General features: G+C 39.0%; 1 protein-coding gene across 1 annotated transcript in view; it reads left to right on the top strand.

Moving 5' to 3' along the window:
• FBLN1 (fibulin 1) overlaps nt 1-18,005 on the top strand; it is a 66,263-nt gene that overhangs the window by 12,314 nt on the left and 35,944 nt on the right. Inside the window, exons 5-14 of the mRNA XM_086461097.1 lie at nt 2,399-2,570; nt 5,067-5,126; nt 7,310-7,411; nt 8,721-8,858; nt 11,128-11,265; nt 13,546-13,689; nt 15,186-15,314; nt 15,814-15,939; nt 16,547-16,666; nt 17,524-17,655. Coding sequence (XP_086317223.1) covers nt 2,399-2,570; nt 5,067-5,126; nt 7,310-7,411; nt 8,721-8,858; nt 11,128-11,265; nt 13,546-13,689; nt 15,186-15,314; nt 15,814-15,939; nt 16,547-16,666; nt 17,524-17,655 — 1,261 coding nt within the window. The remainder of the gene's footprint in view (nt 1-2,398; nt 2,571-5,066; nt 5,127-7,309; nt 7,412-8,720; nt 8,859-11,127; nt 11,266-13,545; nt 13,690-15,185; nt 15,315-15,813; nt 15,940-16,546; nt 16,667-17,523; nt 17,656-18,005) is intronic.

Raw genomic sequence — 18,005 nt, 5'->3', positions numbered from 1 at the left:
GGGTGAGATACGTGGGGACATATGTGGGTCTACAGAGTCCTTGGTGTGCTCTGAGCACAAGACCATTCATCGGCTTCTCCATCTTTTTTCTTTAGTTGAACAGGAAACATTAGCCTTTAGGACTGCCAGTGCAGAATCTTCTAGGGTCAGTATTAAAAGCCAGTTACCATAAACATTATTAAGAAAATGTTTGACGCTTTCCATCTGTGGATCATTTTGGCTGTAGTATAGCAACATAAATTATTATCAAGATGTTAAACCAAGATGCATCATGCACAGTTAGAATAAATAAAGGCTGGAACAAATAGTTCAATGCATACAATTATGTTAAATGAAGGCACAGTTTCTTACAGACATTGCGAGACTTAGTAAGCTCTGTACTTGAAGATTCACATTAGGTCTTTCAAGTGGTGGCTCAAGCTGCGGGAAGAAATAAACATGAAGTTATTCAACACTCCAAGAATGGAAAGATTAATGATCACTCTTTTAAAAAAAAAAAAAAAATCCAAAGAAACTCTGTAACTCCCAGTTGAGCATTGTGTGACAAGACAAAGAAATATGAGTCAAATATGAGTCAATTCATAACAGTAGAAGCCAGTGAGGATATCCAGAAGTACATAGTGTCAAAATTTGGCATCAGCTGTATTCAGTAACTTAAATAAGGTTTGGTTATCAAAAATACACAAGCTTAAGTCAAACAATGAAACTTCAGCTCAGTTTGCATTTCTGTCTTCTAATTTATGGTTGTGAAAATTGGATTTCTAACAAAATTATAGACAGATGTTAAAAACTTCGAGAAGGATGCCTCAGGAAAATCTTAGATGTGTTAGACAGGGTAAATATTCAGAAAAGTTGCAATTCTTGGAAGAGATTATCAAGTATTGACTTCTAAAGTCATCCAGAAAAGCCCGAAAAGATGGAAATGTCCCAGACATATTAGTGATGAAACCAGAGCATCTGCCACTGGATGGAAGTAGTTGGAGAACGAAGTAAAAAAAGTGGGTTGTGAGGAACCATCCCACCAAACAGTAGTTAATAAGGGGAAACGTGCATCTTAACGTTATGGTAGGCATGAAAAAAACACCCTAGCACTGGCCAGGAGGGAAGAGTTCCTGCCATACAGCATTCTGCAGCTGGGAAAGGTTTCATTGTGTATTTAAAGACAAAGTACAAAATAGCATGCTTACATACTTCAAAATGCTTTAAAGTAGAAAAAAGATTGAGGAAAAAGGATTTTGTTATTTTACTTTCACACTACTTTAGGTTTTAAAAGAATCACTGCAGTACAGAGAGAGAAACATATATAATACCTTTTAAGGGAGAACTTAGAATGTAAGCAGGGGTATACATCTCAGAGTAATGAAGGAAATTTAATAGTTGCCTTCTTTTCAATAGGTGTAGTGCTTAAAGCAGCAAATTACAGAAATTTAGTTCAATGTTTAGTTATTTTATATTCCGTCTGCTCTGTTTAATGGTGCAGGCTATTTTCTTCAAGCAAAAAAGAGCCTGGAAGAATAATAAAATTAACAACAAAAAAAAAAGCTTAAATCTGCTTTTACATGACAGTAGCAATTGGCAGACAGCAATTTGGTTCCAGAGAACCAAAGATCTTTGCTGCTCTCTAACAGCAAAGAAGATGACTGAATACATCAGCAGTGTCCCTTCAATTTAAAATAAAAAGAAACTTCCAAAGGATTAACTTGTCCTGTGTTCACTTCTATGGTGTATTCTGGGGCTGTAGTTCAGCAGGTCTGGAAGAGGCGGATCATGTTTCATTGCTGGAAGCTGTGTCAGGACTGTGATGCTTTTAAATCATGTTTGACTATGTACTCTGTTTTTCAGAGCAGAATAGCTTCTCTTTATGACCTGTTAACACTAACCTGAATCATGTTTGTTCGCTTGTTTGTCTGTTAGTTCAGAGAGGGGTATTTTTTTCTGGGAAGTTAAGTAGGCAGTTTAATTATAAACTGAGTCACGCACTTCATTGATTGTTTCCCATTTTAATTGAACTGGACACAAAAGGGAAGCAGAGGTGTTAAAGAGTTCCCACTGTTTGCTGGCGTTTGAATCTGGGCTATGCCGGCAGGGAGCAATGAAATTCTGTATACATATGTGGACCATTCTGGTCCTCCACATCATCTTCCACGCACATTCACACGTACACAGTATTTGTGAGAACTGTATCCTGTTTTGTGCTTGGCTCTATGTAGGCCAGGTGCAGAGCTCACTGAACTCAACTACAGCTTAAAATGCCTGACCCTAAGTATACCAGGAGTTCTTAAAGAGTTTGCAGAAAATTTTCCATCAGATTGCCGAGGCGAGATAACACTATTCACACTACTGACAAAATTTGCATTGATTTGTTCAAGACTAGGATTTGACTTTCCCCCCCTCCCAGGTATGTTGTTACTGTTGTTTGCTGGGAAGGGCTGCCCAAGTTCAAGGACAGAGTTGTGAACCCAACCCGAAGATAGGATACCAGTGTGGAATTGTCTTCAGAGCTTGCTGTGTGAAGGATCAAGAAGGCATTGATGTGTCCATCAGCGATGATGTTCCTAAAAAGGAGCAAGGTATTTTATGTTGCAAATTGTAAAGGAGTGAGACACAAAGTGATATGGGGTACAAGGAGTGCTTGTATTTTAAATTATTTATGTTGTAATTCCTCTAACTTGAGATTTCCTTTGAGTAATTCAATTATGTATGTTTTGGAGCTCATTATTTTGGTTAGTGATAGCTGAGACTTATATCACAGGAGGCTAAAAGAGCTGGAAAGTGGTCACTCAGTTCCTAGTGTCAGAACTTAACTATAAGACATATTATTTTGATCACTAATGATCTTATCTTGGAAACTGCGTATAAGCTATTCATTTTTAGTAGCATTTTGCCCACTTTTAAATTCGTAATTAAAAAGAAAATCCACAATGGAATTTTTTAATTGGATTTAAAAGCCAGATGGCCTTTGCCAGCTTGGCAGAATTCAAATGTTGCCTTTTGTGTGAATGGCAAATGCCCACAAACTGTGGGCATTTCAAATGCCTGGACGAAGAACTGAACATTTCCGGGAAACTTGATACCTGCATTTCTGTCAACGTTATCAAAAGAGAGGGGCATCTGGGTGGCAGCAGCTGCTGACGCCCTTCTCCATACCTAGTCCACAGAGCTGAAGAGAATGAGTGTGGACATACTTACCTTTACAGACTTGAGTTTGGGGGTGTTATGCCTTTTTCACTTAGCAGACAGACCTGAAACTGCAGAAAAATCATGGTGTGTAGTGTTGCCTCCTTCATGGGTAGTTGAGCACTGAAAACATGCAGTCTGCCTTGCAGATCACCAGTGACAGATTTTGGGAGACATCATCCTAATCAATGACTTAAACTCAAACCCAAACCCCACAAAAGCTTGCATTGGTCGGCTTGAGCCAGTGTGTTATCAGACTTGTTTCAGGTCTTTCAGACCTGGTTTATGTCAGTGTACACCCTTATCAAGTAACATTTAGAAGTGCCCTGCCAGTTTCTTTCTGTATTGCTGTCTTAGCAGGGGAATTCCCCTTGTCCATTAGCACTGGCTGAAGTGCCTGGACTGGTAGATACCTTGCACTTAGATGACTCTGCTAATAACAAGAATTTGCAGACTCAGCATACCTGCATGACATGAAAAATATATCCACATCTGAAAATCCAGAATTATGAGCACAGCATGCAGTATTTCCCCACTTAACCTTGTGGGCAAGTGGCACACGCAATAACCGTTATGCATATGGTTAGTATGGTTATTATGGCACACGTAATAACCATTATGCATTGCAAAGATCAGTCTATGTCAACAAGCAGGGCAGGACAATGTTCTCATCATTATACTAAGAAACAAGCAGGTGGCTGAACATAAGTCAAATATGCCTATCGACAATAAAAGTTGTCTGTAGAAAGGCAGAGCAAGCATCTTGAGTATACACCTTTGTCAGTCATGAGGGGGAGATCAGTCTCCATTTTGTAAGGCAGCTTCTTGGACTAGTACCTTGTGTTTCTGTAACACAATAGCAAGGCATACAAGGCATTCTGCTGCAGAGGGTAAGGCAAGCTGACTACCTGTATGATGCTTTCTTCGTCATGTAAAGAGTAAACTGTGGTCACATGCCCAGAGACCTCTACAAAATCAAACCAGACTTGAGCAAACTGATTCCATTAGCTTCACTGGGACCAAAATGTACCCCTGTCACTTGAGGGCTCAATGTACCAACCCAGCCTTGTGCCATTGCACAAAAACTTGCTTTCACATCCATGATTTATTGTTTGCTTGTGACCTCTGGTTGAATAGGCTTATGGACAATCATGGAAATGAAACTAAGCTTCCTATTCAATAACCAGAGTGTTCTGAGATTGTGTTTTTACACATCTCACTACCAATCTACCATTGCCCCTGTGTTCAAAGTAGCAGGATTGGAGGAAGTCCACTAGCTAGTCCTTTAGGCAAGCAGTGGGTTCAGGCAGTCGATATATTCAGCCCTTTTATGTCCTCTGTGTGAAAAGAAACTCTCAGGATACAGGCATGTAGCAGAAGTACCGCTGATCAAAACTCTCTGAGTTAAGGTATATGAAGTACATTTGAAAGAATGCCATAAGTCGATGCCCAAAAGTTGGGTGTGGAGTTCTTTTTGGAATGAAGTCTAAATAAATAACTGAGGTTAATCTGATTTTCATTAAAACTGTGAGTACCCCAAGCTACTATAAAGTCAGTGGAAGCCAAGCATGCCTCAACAACGTCTTAGGAAAATGAGGTTAAGCTCTGGTTAAAAGCCTAACGTTAAGAACCTGCATTTGAAAATCTCAGCCCGTATGTAATCTATGATCACAGCATGACTTTCATATTGAATCAGTCAGATGGAAAATGCCCCATGGCCATGTGCATTTGAATGTCAAATTTAAGTATGAAATAGCTGTAAAATATGTAAATAATGCTCTTTAATTTTGTCCTGGTTTATCCAAAACCCTGGTCTGAGTCCCGTCACAGCTTTTTACTGTGAGAAGAAAAGTGCTTTCTCCTCTAATGCCTGTCTCTCCTCTTTTTAGTTGAAATTTCAAAGGAGGAACTAGACCAAGAAGATCCTTATCTGCATGATGGCTGTAGAGGTAAGTCAGGTGACTAGTCCTGGTAGCCAGCTCTTTTGTGATTGCCTCCAATAAAAATGAAGCAAACTTAGATCTAGAGATTAGCCAAAACCTTTTGCCTAGGCTAGTTACGGGTAAAAATAACAGAATGAAGATCCTTTCTAAGAAATGGTAGGCCATTATGTGGTGCCTCAATAGTTCTTAAATACACGGGAGGCATTGTCTCACTCAGTGGAGTTCATCTTGCCCAACTGAAGCTTAGACTACACATTTAACTTTTTAACTTCTAGTGTTTAATATCTCAGAGGTGTTACCCATTGAACCCATGGAGTACTCTGGATTCTTCAGAACATGAGGATCCTATATTAAATACATGCATTCTTTTGTTGTCCTCTTGGGATGATCAGGGTGATTAAATATGAAATTAAACTTGTTCCCTTTTGAGATGCATCACCTGAAAAAAAGGAAGAAAAGCAACTATTGTCCTCATTAGTCAGGCCGTTCTGCCTCCTGGGAAGAATGTGTTACCAGGATATTGTTCTGCTAAGTATTCTGATTTATTGCTTGTCACATGTGATTTACACGTCTATGATCTTAAAACAGCAGTGATTTATTATTTTCTACAAGCATTTCAGAACTAAGTAATGTATTTAGGATAAAATCAATTTAATAGACTTATATTCCAGTTGAGAGATGATTTACTGGGCTGCAGATTGTATAACTATTACACTTTAGAGAGGATGGAAATGTCTGCTAGGTCATTAGCTAGTCAAAGCCAACACTGGCTCTCCTCCTTGTCTCCAGCTGCTGATTACAAGAGATGACATAGAAAAATGTGTTACATATTTTCCTAGCATTATTTCTGTATGTAATCAGTTGTCGCATTAGTCAGTTAATCAGCTGCCTGCAAGAGCTTGGTATTGGTATGACTAATTACAAATTAGAGTTTCTGTCTACAGTTTATTTTCTGATAAACTTGGCATACCAAAATTACTTGTGATTTTTCCGAACTTCACCAGGGGAAACAAATTTCCTGAGCAGTGGAACTTCCAGCAGTTTGTTTTGGAGCACCTTCATGGTATATGAGGAAATTCACTTTGTTCTTCCAACGCCTCCACAATAGGTTTTACTGTGGCTGACAGGAGCTCACAGTATTAGCCAGAGGTTCAGAAAGCGGTAGCTATCCATATCTCAACCACAAGATTATGGTTCCTTTTAATGTCATTTCCTTTGCCGGTGCTGTGTACAGGCCTAATTGTTTGTGGTGTATTGATGGCCCTGTCCTTATTAGAAATTGTTGACTTTAAAAATTATTTTAATTCACTCAAAATTTTAAGTATTATAGCTGCATTTGCCCACATTGATTGTGCTTTTCTCAAACCTTTTGTTTAATGCCTATCCCGCCGGAAGAAGACAGATTGTATTTTTACTAAGAATATTAATACTCTTACAACAAATAGTTGGAAGCATATAACCTTTTGTCTATTGTGAGAATGTTAAATGTTTTTAATATTAGTTTATTTTTAATAAGATCAAAAAAAGTAAGTTTTCTTAATGATGAGCCAAATTTTGTGTAAATTTCCTATAGTGTCCTCTCTTTCTGTCTGCCAGAATAATCCCAGCTCTCTTTCACATTCGTTGCGACTCCTGCCCACACCTCGCTAGGTCCTTAGTACCTCCGTAGTAAGTCTTGTTCCTTTAGGTTCTCCGGAGCCTTTGTCAGCCGCAATGCCCTCTTCTCCCTTTCATATTTCCTGCCTGCTCAGTAGGAAAAGAAGACATGCTATAGCTAATTCAGGAGAATAAAGCCTAGTGCAGCTAACAGTGTAAATGTTTCGTTAACTTACGGTGACCCATCTTGTCTTCTTTATTTTACAGTAATCACCATACAAAGTTTTAACTTCCCAGCCAAAACCTGAGGAGGTGTCTCAGCTCATCAACATTTTCCCTTCAACTTCTAACAATGATAGGCTACGAGCAACTCCTTAATTTACTTCCTTCTTGTATTCATTTTTAAAGCTAAAAGAATCCAGTGATTACAAACACTTCTTTCAGTGTTGAGCCCTTTCCTTCTTTTGTATATGTGTGTGTTTCATTATCTGCTTTTCTAAATAAATCAGCAAGCATCCTGTAAATTAATGGTTTGTTTCAGTTCCTGTGAATAGGCTCTTAATTATGTAAGACTTCGTAATATATCCAATTAGGTGGTGGTCCCTGCTCTCAGCAGTGCAGAGACACAGGATCCAGTTATGTCTGCTCCTGCTTTGTTGGGTACCAGCTTCAACCAGATGGTGTCAACTGTGAAGGTAAAAGAAGTAAAACCATTGCTTTGATTATCAACATCCATGTTTTAAAAGAGCAAGAATAGTTAAAAAAAGATCCAGACAGAAGAGATCAGAATATGCTTATGCCAGCTGGGGAAAGAAGTGAGATCATAAAAAGTTGATTTAGATGGAGTATTGGAATGAGAGTTGTGGGAAGATCGAGTTAAGAAAGAATAAGTAGAAGAGATGGCAGATTTAGTGGAGAAAAGGCAGATCTTGAATTTATTGTTGTGAATAAAACCCAAATAAAATACCCATTCTCTTCTGTAGTAGTAGATAATTGGTAAGACAGATGAAATAGAGTAGGATTCTTCAGTTTATTAAGGATACAACTGACAGAAAGAATGGAAGTTTTGGAAATCATGAGTGGCATGAGAATAGTCAAGGGGGAAGAATTATTAACTTTCAACCAGAAGAACTAAAGGGACAGCAAATGAAATGGGCTGGGATAGAGTTCATCACACTTCACTTCAGACATGCGCAATGAAGACATTTGCTTCTGAGCTAGTCAGCCTGGGCTCCTTTTGTTACTAACTGAGAGAAACCAGCACTTCCAGGGCACAGTTCATCTTGCCTGTTCTAAATAGCTGTTCTAGGATGAAAAGCATTACTCATCAGGAGTGCCTTTTTCTGTCATTGACTGAAAAGGGGGTCTGGGTAAGTAGCTCAGATACAAACTTCAGAATGTAAAACAGATAATGATGATTGATCTGATTAACACTAGCCTAGTGTGATATATAAAAAAGAAGGACTTTTACATTTGATACATGTGGATGCCAAATTTTCTTATGCATTCAAAGAGAAAATGAAAAAATTCACGAAAGATATGTCTATCAGTAGCTATAAAGTAGAAAGTTGCAACTTGTGGCTCAGGGAGTCCCTAAGCCATGTGTTGGTGGGAGGCAAAGCAAGGGAGGGATTTCTGAAAGTTTGCCTCATTCATATAGTCACTATGATTATCTGCTGCTGGACTAAATCAGATCGTGTTGGCCCTTTGCTCTCAGTACAACTTCATCCTCTTTCTTAAGTACTGTGAATCAGCAGTCCTGTTGTCAACAGGGTCAAAATGTCTTTATTGGCTCATGCTCTGACTACAGGGATGAGTAGGCATGTTGTGGGTGTGTGAGTGTGAGGCCAAATCCACACCATTCTTTGTACCCTGATGCTCGAAGTAATGACTGATTGGAGGTGTGCTCACAGCTAGCCTTTGACCTCATCTGTTCTCAGTGATTTCATGTTTCTTATTTAGTCTCCCTTTTTTTTTTTTTTTTGGTTATTTTGCATATTCTAGATATTAATGAGTGTATCACTGGGACACACAGCTGTGGGATTGGACAAACCTGTGTCAATACATTAGGATCCTTTCGTTGTCAGCGGGACACGAGCTGTGGAACTGGTTATGAGCTAACGGATGACAGTCGTTGCAAAGGTATGTCCTGTGCAGAGAAACTGAAATCTTCCAGACTTCAGTAGTAAAAGAATCATAGAAGTACATCATCATGTCATGCGCTTTTACATTTGGTAAATATATGTGTAAGCTGTAGTTACACAGGGAGACACAGACAGTGCTAGTTCTTCTGGGACAGTAGTTTTCCACCTATCACCTTGCAGATACCACATCAGGCTGTCCGTGGAGTACTGGAAAAGACTTCCAGGAGAGATAACTACATTTCTTTTACACTGGCAATTTGTGTTGCATGATAGGAGCTGGTCTAGGGACTGAAACAGTTGATTTTGAAAGTCCAGCACTCTCACTATACACATTTTTCTGGTGTTTACTTCTGACTAGTTCTAGTCTGGTCCTGTGAATTGGTTGCTCATTAGTGAGTGCATAAGTCCTGCTCCCAGAGCATATCTAATGGTTTAGTTTCACCTGAAACAATCAAGTTTGCACACTTCGGAGTGTGAAATGAAGTGTGAAACAAAGAGTGGCAAGTGGAGTGACCAGGTGATTCACGTTAAAAACACTCAGGTAGTTAAGTGTTTTAAAAAAAGTAAGCCTTTATCCTCAGGAGGTTTAAATTTGTTACAAAGGGATTAGTTTCTTAATCATGACGTTCTTAACGACTTAAAAATGAAAAAGTGTTAAAAGCACTGTTCTTGGCTGGCTATGTTTGAACACAAGGGTAATAGTCTAGTTTTTTTACTGTCTAGTTTTTCATTAAGAAATGACTGATTTCAACTTGCATCTAACTCAAAATGTGCTGTTCTGTGCATCCATAACTTCACCTGACATGCTACCTTTGCAGAGATATAAATTAGCAGCAAACTCCATGTGATGTGGAATTGATTTCCGCTATAAGAAAGTCTGTTCCTCCAGAACTGAGAGTTGTTTATAAACAGTCTAATTTCATTCCACTGAGTAAATTAACTCTGCCAAATTCTGGGTAAGGTTTTATTGTAGGAACTGATCAGTGATGAATAATAGATTGAATAAAAAATCTGACTAACAAACTCCAACGCAAAACTTGCAGAGCATATAGACAATGTTTTTCAAAGTATCATGGTCTAACTTTGATCCCTTTGAAGTAAAATTTCTGCTAATTTGAATGGCATCAGATTTAGGCCAACAAATAGCTTACCAGCAAGTATTAACAATCTTTCTCTGGTGGAAAAAAAGGAATAGAGTCAGTAAATTTTGCATGCTGTTAATATTAGAAATTTCTTATCTGGATAAGATATGTTAATAATGTTAATTATCAATGTTGTGTTAATAGTGATGAAAATGGAAAATGAATAATCTTCAAGCATAATATTTAAATGACAAGTAAAATGACTGAGTTGTACAGCATGTAGAACTCTGTTGAACCCAGAACTCTGCATCAACCCATCCTAAACTTAAAACGGGCTCCACAATCATTGTTTAAGTCTCACAAAGCTCTAGGGATAAGTAATTGCATCTACTGTTCTGGCAACTGCATAAATGGGAAAGCTGAGGCATCATGTTACTAGAAAGTTTCTATATTTTAATAGCTTTAGGAGATTTCATCCCATTGCAAGGTGGCAAACATTAAACTTCGGTTGCTTTTATGTGGGTAGGCTACATTTGTGAATGAAGCCTCATTAGCCCTTGTCTGCTTTACCTGAACCATATTTTATTCACAAATATTTAGTGTCTATTTTGAGTTGGAATGGAATTGTAAAGTGAGCAGAAATCACATTGATGTGCATTTTAAAGCATAATAATGCAAAGATATTGCAAGCCTTAATATGGATGAGAATCAAGGCAAATTAATTCATTTATGAAAGAAATGAAGAATGTCTGCATTGGATCTAAGGTTAAATTTAAAATTGCACTTGGACATATAATTAAATCTTACTGACTTCAAAGCTGAGCCCATGTATAAGCACAGTGCTGAATCAAGGCTGAACACTGCTGAACGTGATGCTTCAGGCTCTCTATAATAATTTTGAATCATTTAGTTGTGAGAACTAAACTTGTAAAGCATAATAAACACCTCTCCCCCCATAATGTTAATAATGAAATGATATAAAAACCTTAACTTACTCTTCCTGGTTTTTACTGAGATTGTGTTTGACGTAGTAGGTCAGATTGATCCAGGGTTACTGCATTGAATTGCATGAAGGTACGCTGAGGATGAATCTGTCTGACGTTTTTAACTATGTCTTATGTTTTAAATGTGATGAAAAAGCTTCTGTCAAACTCCTGCTAACAATTTTTTTTTGTGATGTACCAGATATTGACGAATGTGAGACTGGTACTCATAACTGCCCCCCCGATTTTATCTGTCAGAATACTCCAGGATCTTTCCGTTGCCGACCCAAGCTACAGTGCATGAATGGGTTTATACAAGATGCGCTAGGCAACTGTATTGGTAAGACATATTCTTATCTCAGTGAACACTTAAGTGTTGCCTATGAAAGAAATTGTAGTTTCACTGGGTGAGGAGTTCATGCATGTATGCATTGTTCTGTTGTGTGCTTTTTCTACTTCTTTAAAGGCAGGCTTAGTCCGACAGGTAAGATTTACAGACAAAACCCATTTAAATAAAAGACTTAAATACTAGATCACTGTTTTTAAGATTTGGTTACCTAAGGCGCTTAGCTGTATTTGAACATTTTCCTTAAGTCTTTGGATATTTTATCTGAAACAAAATTTGTAAAAAAATTGTGATGTTTTATATCCTCTATCCAAAAGGTTTTAGCTAAAGCTTGTTATAAAAAGCTGTAATTTATGACATACTCTGTAACATGCTTCGTTGATATTAGTATGCATGGTTTTACAGGTATGTAGGTCTTTCCAGACCTGTCACCTGTTAGTTATAGCCTATTGAGAATCTTACTGTGTATGAGAATGATGGGCCAGTTCTAACACACTGTGGAGAGAAGTTTTATTTTAAAGACTGATTACAATCTGTTGGACTAATGCCTTGTTTCCAAGACTACTACAAAACAGAATTATAACCTTTATATAAATATGTTAGAATTACTGGTTTCCAGCAGACTCTAAATGGAATTGTCTAATGTGACCTACAAATCTATCAGTTATTCCCTTGAACAGTATTTTCAAGTCTCAACTTAACTTTGAATTCCCCCATCAGCATGTCTTGGACTTGTGGAACTGGCTGAGCAGCAGCAGCTGCCAAGTCTAGCTCATTGTCAACCCCTCGTTCTCCTGGCCATATCATACCCTGTAGTGCCGAAATCTGACACTGGAAACACCGAGACTGAAAACAAAATTGCAGCCTTTAAAATGAAGGGGGCCAGTGCTTGTGCACAACAAACCCTTTGAAGACGTTTGTCTGCCATAGCTAGCACCAGGTCCATGGCAATTAGTTAGTAGTTAGCTTGCCTTCACTGACGTTAGTAAAGCCACATCGATTTGCAGCAGCAGTAATGTCCCCTAAAATGCATTTGCTCAAAATGGTTACCGAAACAATTTCACAGGCTGATGTTACACACTGTGAATCAAATGCAGTGTGGAGGGGAAAAAGTATGAAAACTTTCCTGTCTTTCCAGTGTCTTTGTAAGTTGAAAATTTTACACTCTAGTGAGCTGGGATAGGCCTGGCTGAAATGTTTTACATTATATACATCTCCTTCCCCATCTTTAGGCAACCAACATTTTGCAAGCTGGATTCTGTACTTAATACCTTACCATACCGACTGGAAAGCAGTAGCTCTTCAATAGTTAACAGTACCACTGTGTGAAATGATGATAATATCCCAGTGAAACATTTGGGAAAATTTTAGGCAGGAAGGTACTCACACGAAGCTGGACTTTGCTGAAGGTTATGGGATGCAAGCCCATACACTCACAAGCAGTGCTGCTCCTACAAACTGTCAGGTCTCAGTTACATTAACATTTCCAGGTAGCAAAGGCTGCCTCAGTACCTCCTGTAGCCACTGATTCCCAACTCTGAAACTGCTTTCCTCCGAACTCATAGCACATGCTAACCTTGCGTAACAGTGAGTTCCTTACCTTTTTGGCTGGATACACCACACCAGATCATACTCTAATGAAGCTTAGTCTCATCTCATTACATTTGCTGAGATTTTTATAGCAGGCAAAGGTTAACTTTGGCACAAAGTGATATGATGTCCAGTTTGTGAAAGAACAGACCTATGTTTGATGGCCTGCATAGTCTTGTGAATACATAAATAAGCTACTCACATTCTTATGTGTTTACATGGACAACTTAATCATAAGACAAGGTGAGGTATTCATGGTGAATACCTGTGAGCAGTAGTTTATGTCTCTGTAGAAATGGAGTCAGCTACCACTTAGGTGATCACGTACTACCAATTAGCTAATTCACTGTGAGCCACAACCCACAGACTGCAGCGTAACTGGTTGAGCTAGTGAACTGAATTGTTGATCATCTTTTCATATGTTTAGGGGAGTCTTTCATAGACTTTTAAACAAAGACAGATTCTATACCAAATTTCCATTGCTTTTCGGTGGGATCTGGGCCTCTCATACCTCTCCTGATCTTCGCCATGGAAGCGTTATATAGGTGAAGCTAAATGGCATGAACATTTGTATTTTCCCATGGGCAGAACTTTTCAAACTCTGAAGGATTACATAAGGAAAGCATCTTACCTCAAGCAACTTCAGACAGCAGATAGTTACACTGACTTGCTGTGCTCTTGTAGATATCAACGAATGCCTGAGCACTAACATGCCATGCCCAGCTGGACAGATATGTATTAACACTGATGGCTCATATACCTGCCAGCGAATCTCACCCAGCTGTGGCCGAGGTTATCATCTCAATGAAGATGGAACAAGATGCGTAGGTAAGTAACAGTTTGGAAGAAAAAACAGTTTGAAGAAAATAAATCACATCTATTTATGTTTACCAGTTTCTTGCACTTTGCTCAAGATTTTCTGATTCCCACAGTCAATTCTTGATCCTGTTCTTTCCCTCACAGCAGTCCCAACGAGTGAAGAATGACAGGGATCCATACTCTGTCCTTCATAAAACTCATAAAATCCTATATTCTAAGAAGAGGAGAAATGATAATTACCTCCCAAAAATCATAGAATCATAGAATCATTTTGATTGGAAAAGATCTTCAAGATCATCAGGTCCAACCATTATCGTAACACTACCAAGCCCACCACTAAACCGTGTCCCAAAGCACCACAGCTATACATCTTTTGAACACTTCCAGGGATGGTGACTCCACCACTTCCTCGGGCAGCCTGTTCCAATGTCTACCACTCTTTCCGTAAAGGAATTTTTCCTAATAGTCAATCGAAATCTCCCCTGGCGCAGCGCGAGGCCATTCCCGCTTCTCCTGTCATTAGTTACTTGGGAGAAGAGACCAACACCGGCCTCACTACAACTTCCTTTTAGGGAGCTGTAGGGGGCAATCAGGTCTCCTCTCAGCCTCCTCTTCTCTAGGCTAAACAACCCCAGTTCGCCCAGGCGCTCCTCATAAGACCTGTTTTCCAGACCCCTCACCGGCTTTGTCGCCCTTCTCTGGACCCGCTCTGGGACCTCAACATCTTTCCTATACTGTGGCGCTCAGAACTGGACACAGTACTCGTGGTGGGGTCTCACCAGTGCTGAGTACAGGGGCACAACCACTTCCCTACTCCTGCTGGCCACGCTATTGCTGATACAGGCCAGGATGCTCTTGGCCTTCTTGGCCACCTGGGCACACTGCCCGCTCACGTTCAGCCCCCTGTTGACCAGCACCCCCAGGGCATTATTTGTGACTGTATGAGTGGAATAGTGCTGTGTGGTCTCAAATCTCCTCAATACGGAAGTATAACACAAGACCCACCTACTGTGCCACAGAAGCCATTCAAGTAATGTTGAAAGGCATATATGCCTTTGGCTGGCTTTTGACTAAGGTGGCTTTTACAAAGAAAGGTATTTTTGCATGTGTTTACAATTTTTGTAAATGGCTTATCAAAGCACTACTGACTGTTGGTCTCTGGCATCTTACACTAGCTGAAGAGCTGATCCATAAATATTGAGTGTGCATAATAAAACAATCTTGCACCTGATTTCCTCCAAAGATTGTCTGATTTCCTGATTTCTTTCCCCTCCTAAGTCCATCAGTGTTAAGAGGACACCTGAGAGATAACCTACTTCAGTAAGAATAGTGTGGATTTGTGACTCTGATCTTCTTGTAGAAGCTAAAAGCTAGATCAAAATCTTGCTTTCTGTTTCAAAACACTTTATAACTACTAGGGGACACAGAAATATGTTAATATGTTGCTCTTCTCGCAGCTTATGTGCTCAGGAGTGTGCTTTCAATCACTTCTTTTGTTCTTTTAGATGTGGATGAGTGCTCATCCTCTAACCAGCCTTGTGGAGAAGGACATGTTTGTATAAATGCCCCAGGCAATTACCGTTGTGAGTGCAAATCTGGCTATTCTTTTGATGTCATCAGCAGAACTTGTATTGGTAAGTTGTGCCTATCGACTTAAATACATGCAGCCATAGCATTTTAAAAAATGATCCTATGTAAAGAATGTTACTGCTCTCTGCATAACCTCTTTCATCTGAATGTAAAATTGACTACTATATTATTTGTATAAATCTAATATTAAAGAGCTGCTGATACTTCAAAGGAAGCTGTGTTAGTATTGTCAACATGTTACCTGTTATCCTGTTTAAAGGTAAGATTATGAGAGTGTGTGTAATTGTTTTTTGTGTTAATTTATATGCACCTACAGCAAAACATTCCTTTGGAAGATCAAAGCAACTTTCTTCTTTATAGATCTAATTCAATTATGCACTGGGGTGCTTCTAAATGAGTATTTTGAACAAGTCCTTCCCTCTCTAGTATGAAATTTAGATCTGGAAAATAAAAATCAAACTTTTATGACCACATTCTTGCCCAGACTACTACTGTAGTGAAGCCAGCCAATACATAGACCTCTCTATGTATTTATCGTTGCAGATATCAACGAATGTAGACGCTATCCAGGCCGCCTTTGCGCTCACAAGTGTGAGAATACTCCTGGTTCCTATTACTGCACTTGTACCATGGGATTCAAACTTTCAACTGATGGCAGGTCATGTGAAGGTACGGCTGTCATATACTTTGGCTATATAGTGTGAGATACAGCTCATTGCTGTTTAGCTAGTTCTGTTCGATTTTAGCACTGGAATGGCAGGAGAAATCAATCCAGTGTGGTTTCTTGACCACATGAATGATGTTCCGTGACATGAATGCTGTTATGATTAATGAAGGCCACTGTACCCCACAGTTCAGATATATTGCCCTTGGACTGGATCATGCAGAGGTGTATGGGTCTGCATTTACTGCATTTTGAAGGGTGGTTCAACTAGATCAGATTCAAGACCTTCAAAAACAGCCTTGCTGATATCCAGATATAAAAGTGCAAGTGTGGTCCTAAAGATTCCCTCCAAGTCACACACCTTGAAGGACAGTGGGAAATAGAATCATCGAACCAGTGGGAAATAACAGCACAGTGCAGATTGACCTATGCTGCCATACTTGGTTGAGAGTAATACAGCCAAAGCCCCCTATTTCCAGTGTACTCAGTGACATGTGTATCATCCTTTTCTAAATAAAAAAATTATCTTCCAAACTTTTGTCGCAGTCCTGTAATAGGAGTGACAGATATAGCAAGAAATTTTCGATTCAGATCTATAATTTTGCATTTCAGATTTAAATGAGTGTGAGAGCAGCCCCTGTAGTCAAGAGTGTGCCAATGTGTATGGCTCCTATCAGTGTTACTGTCGCCGTGGCTTTCAACTTAGTGACGTAGATGGGATTTCATGTGAAGGTAAGCATTATTGTTTTGTAGATAGAGGATGAGTGAGCATTTCTTATTCTCACCATAACATACATGAACAATTCCATGTACCTGTAATTGTTTCATTTTAACTTTTGATTCCCTTTGGTATTTTCCTGTGAAACTATGAAACTGTATTTAATGAAGGTCTCCTACACTTGTCCTGGTCTAGAAATATCTCTGCTTGTGTGGTGTCAGTTTTGCTGTTAACAGTGAATTGTAGTTTGGCGTACTTTTGTAACTTGCCAGAAATGTTTTTTTTTTCTGAGGAACTAACAGAATTTCTAGTCTTCAGCAAGTGAAGATACAAACACATTTATATGTTAGATATGCAATATATAATATTACTAGTTAATATTTTATATATCCTCTTCTTGTGTCTGGTTCTGAACTAATGTGTAAGTAGGTTCTCCTCAAATACAAGGAGGATGTGGGTGTGATGTTGTAGACAAGACCCTGAATTTGGAGTTAGGTCTCCAGGACTTCCTAGACATTAAGATCTTGGGCAGAACACCTCATCTCAATTTCCTTTTTGTAAGAACAAGAATAAAACTATTCCTCTCCCTCCCTTTTGTAAAGTACTACAATACACATCACTGTGAAGTGCTTGCTCTTACCCATTTACTTTGTCTCTTGGGCCCTTAATGTTGCTTTTAATTTCCTTCACACCTCCATTTATTCCTGACAGCCTTTATAGACTAGAGCCATATATCTCTGATCATCTTTTTCCTTGCCGAGGAATTAGAATCATGAAATTGTGTTTGAAGCTCGCAGCGGGAACACCGTATATGTGCACTTGGTTGAATATTATGAACACACAGTAAAATAGTGGTGTTTTCTTCTTGCAGATATTGATGAATGTGCTTTACCTACTGGAGGGCATATCTGTTCCTTTCGCTGTATTAATATTCCCGGAAGCTTTCAATGTACTTGTCCCTCCACTGGTTACAGGTTGGCACCCAATGCACGCAGCTGCCAAGGTGAGTTCAGGGAAACCTAACTGGATCGTGGACTTTTGAAAAATTCTAGCAAGTTTTTATGTTTAAAAAATTGCCTTTAAAGCAGTAAACATCAGTTTGAAATCTGAAGAAACCGGTATTTTATAATAGATAGACAGGAAATTTCTCTTAGAGAATGCAGTACGGAGTACTTCTTACAACATTATTAAAGAATTATAAAAAATTCTGAAGATTCCCACTGTGAAATGGTATGAGTTAGATTAGCCATTAAAAGGAAATAGCATGCTGTAAACATTTTAGCAAATATTTAGGTCTTGTCCACTTAGTGGCACTGCTGCTCTTTGTTTTCCTGTTCTGGGTTAGTTTTCTTC

Source organism: Leptosomus discolor, chromosome 1 (genome assembly GCF_034619465.1).
Source record: "Leptosomus discolor isolate bLepDis1 chromosome 1, bLepDis1.hap2, whole genome shotgun sequence".
Taxonomy (NCBI): Eukaryota; Metazoa; Chordata; class Aves; order Leptosomiformes; family Leptosomidae; genus Leptosomus; species Leptosomus discolor.
Note: the sequence above shows the minus strand (reverse complement) of the source record. Positions and strands in the feature narration are given on the sequence as shown.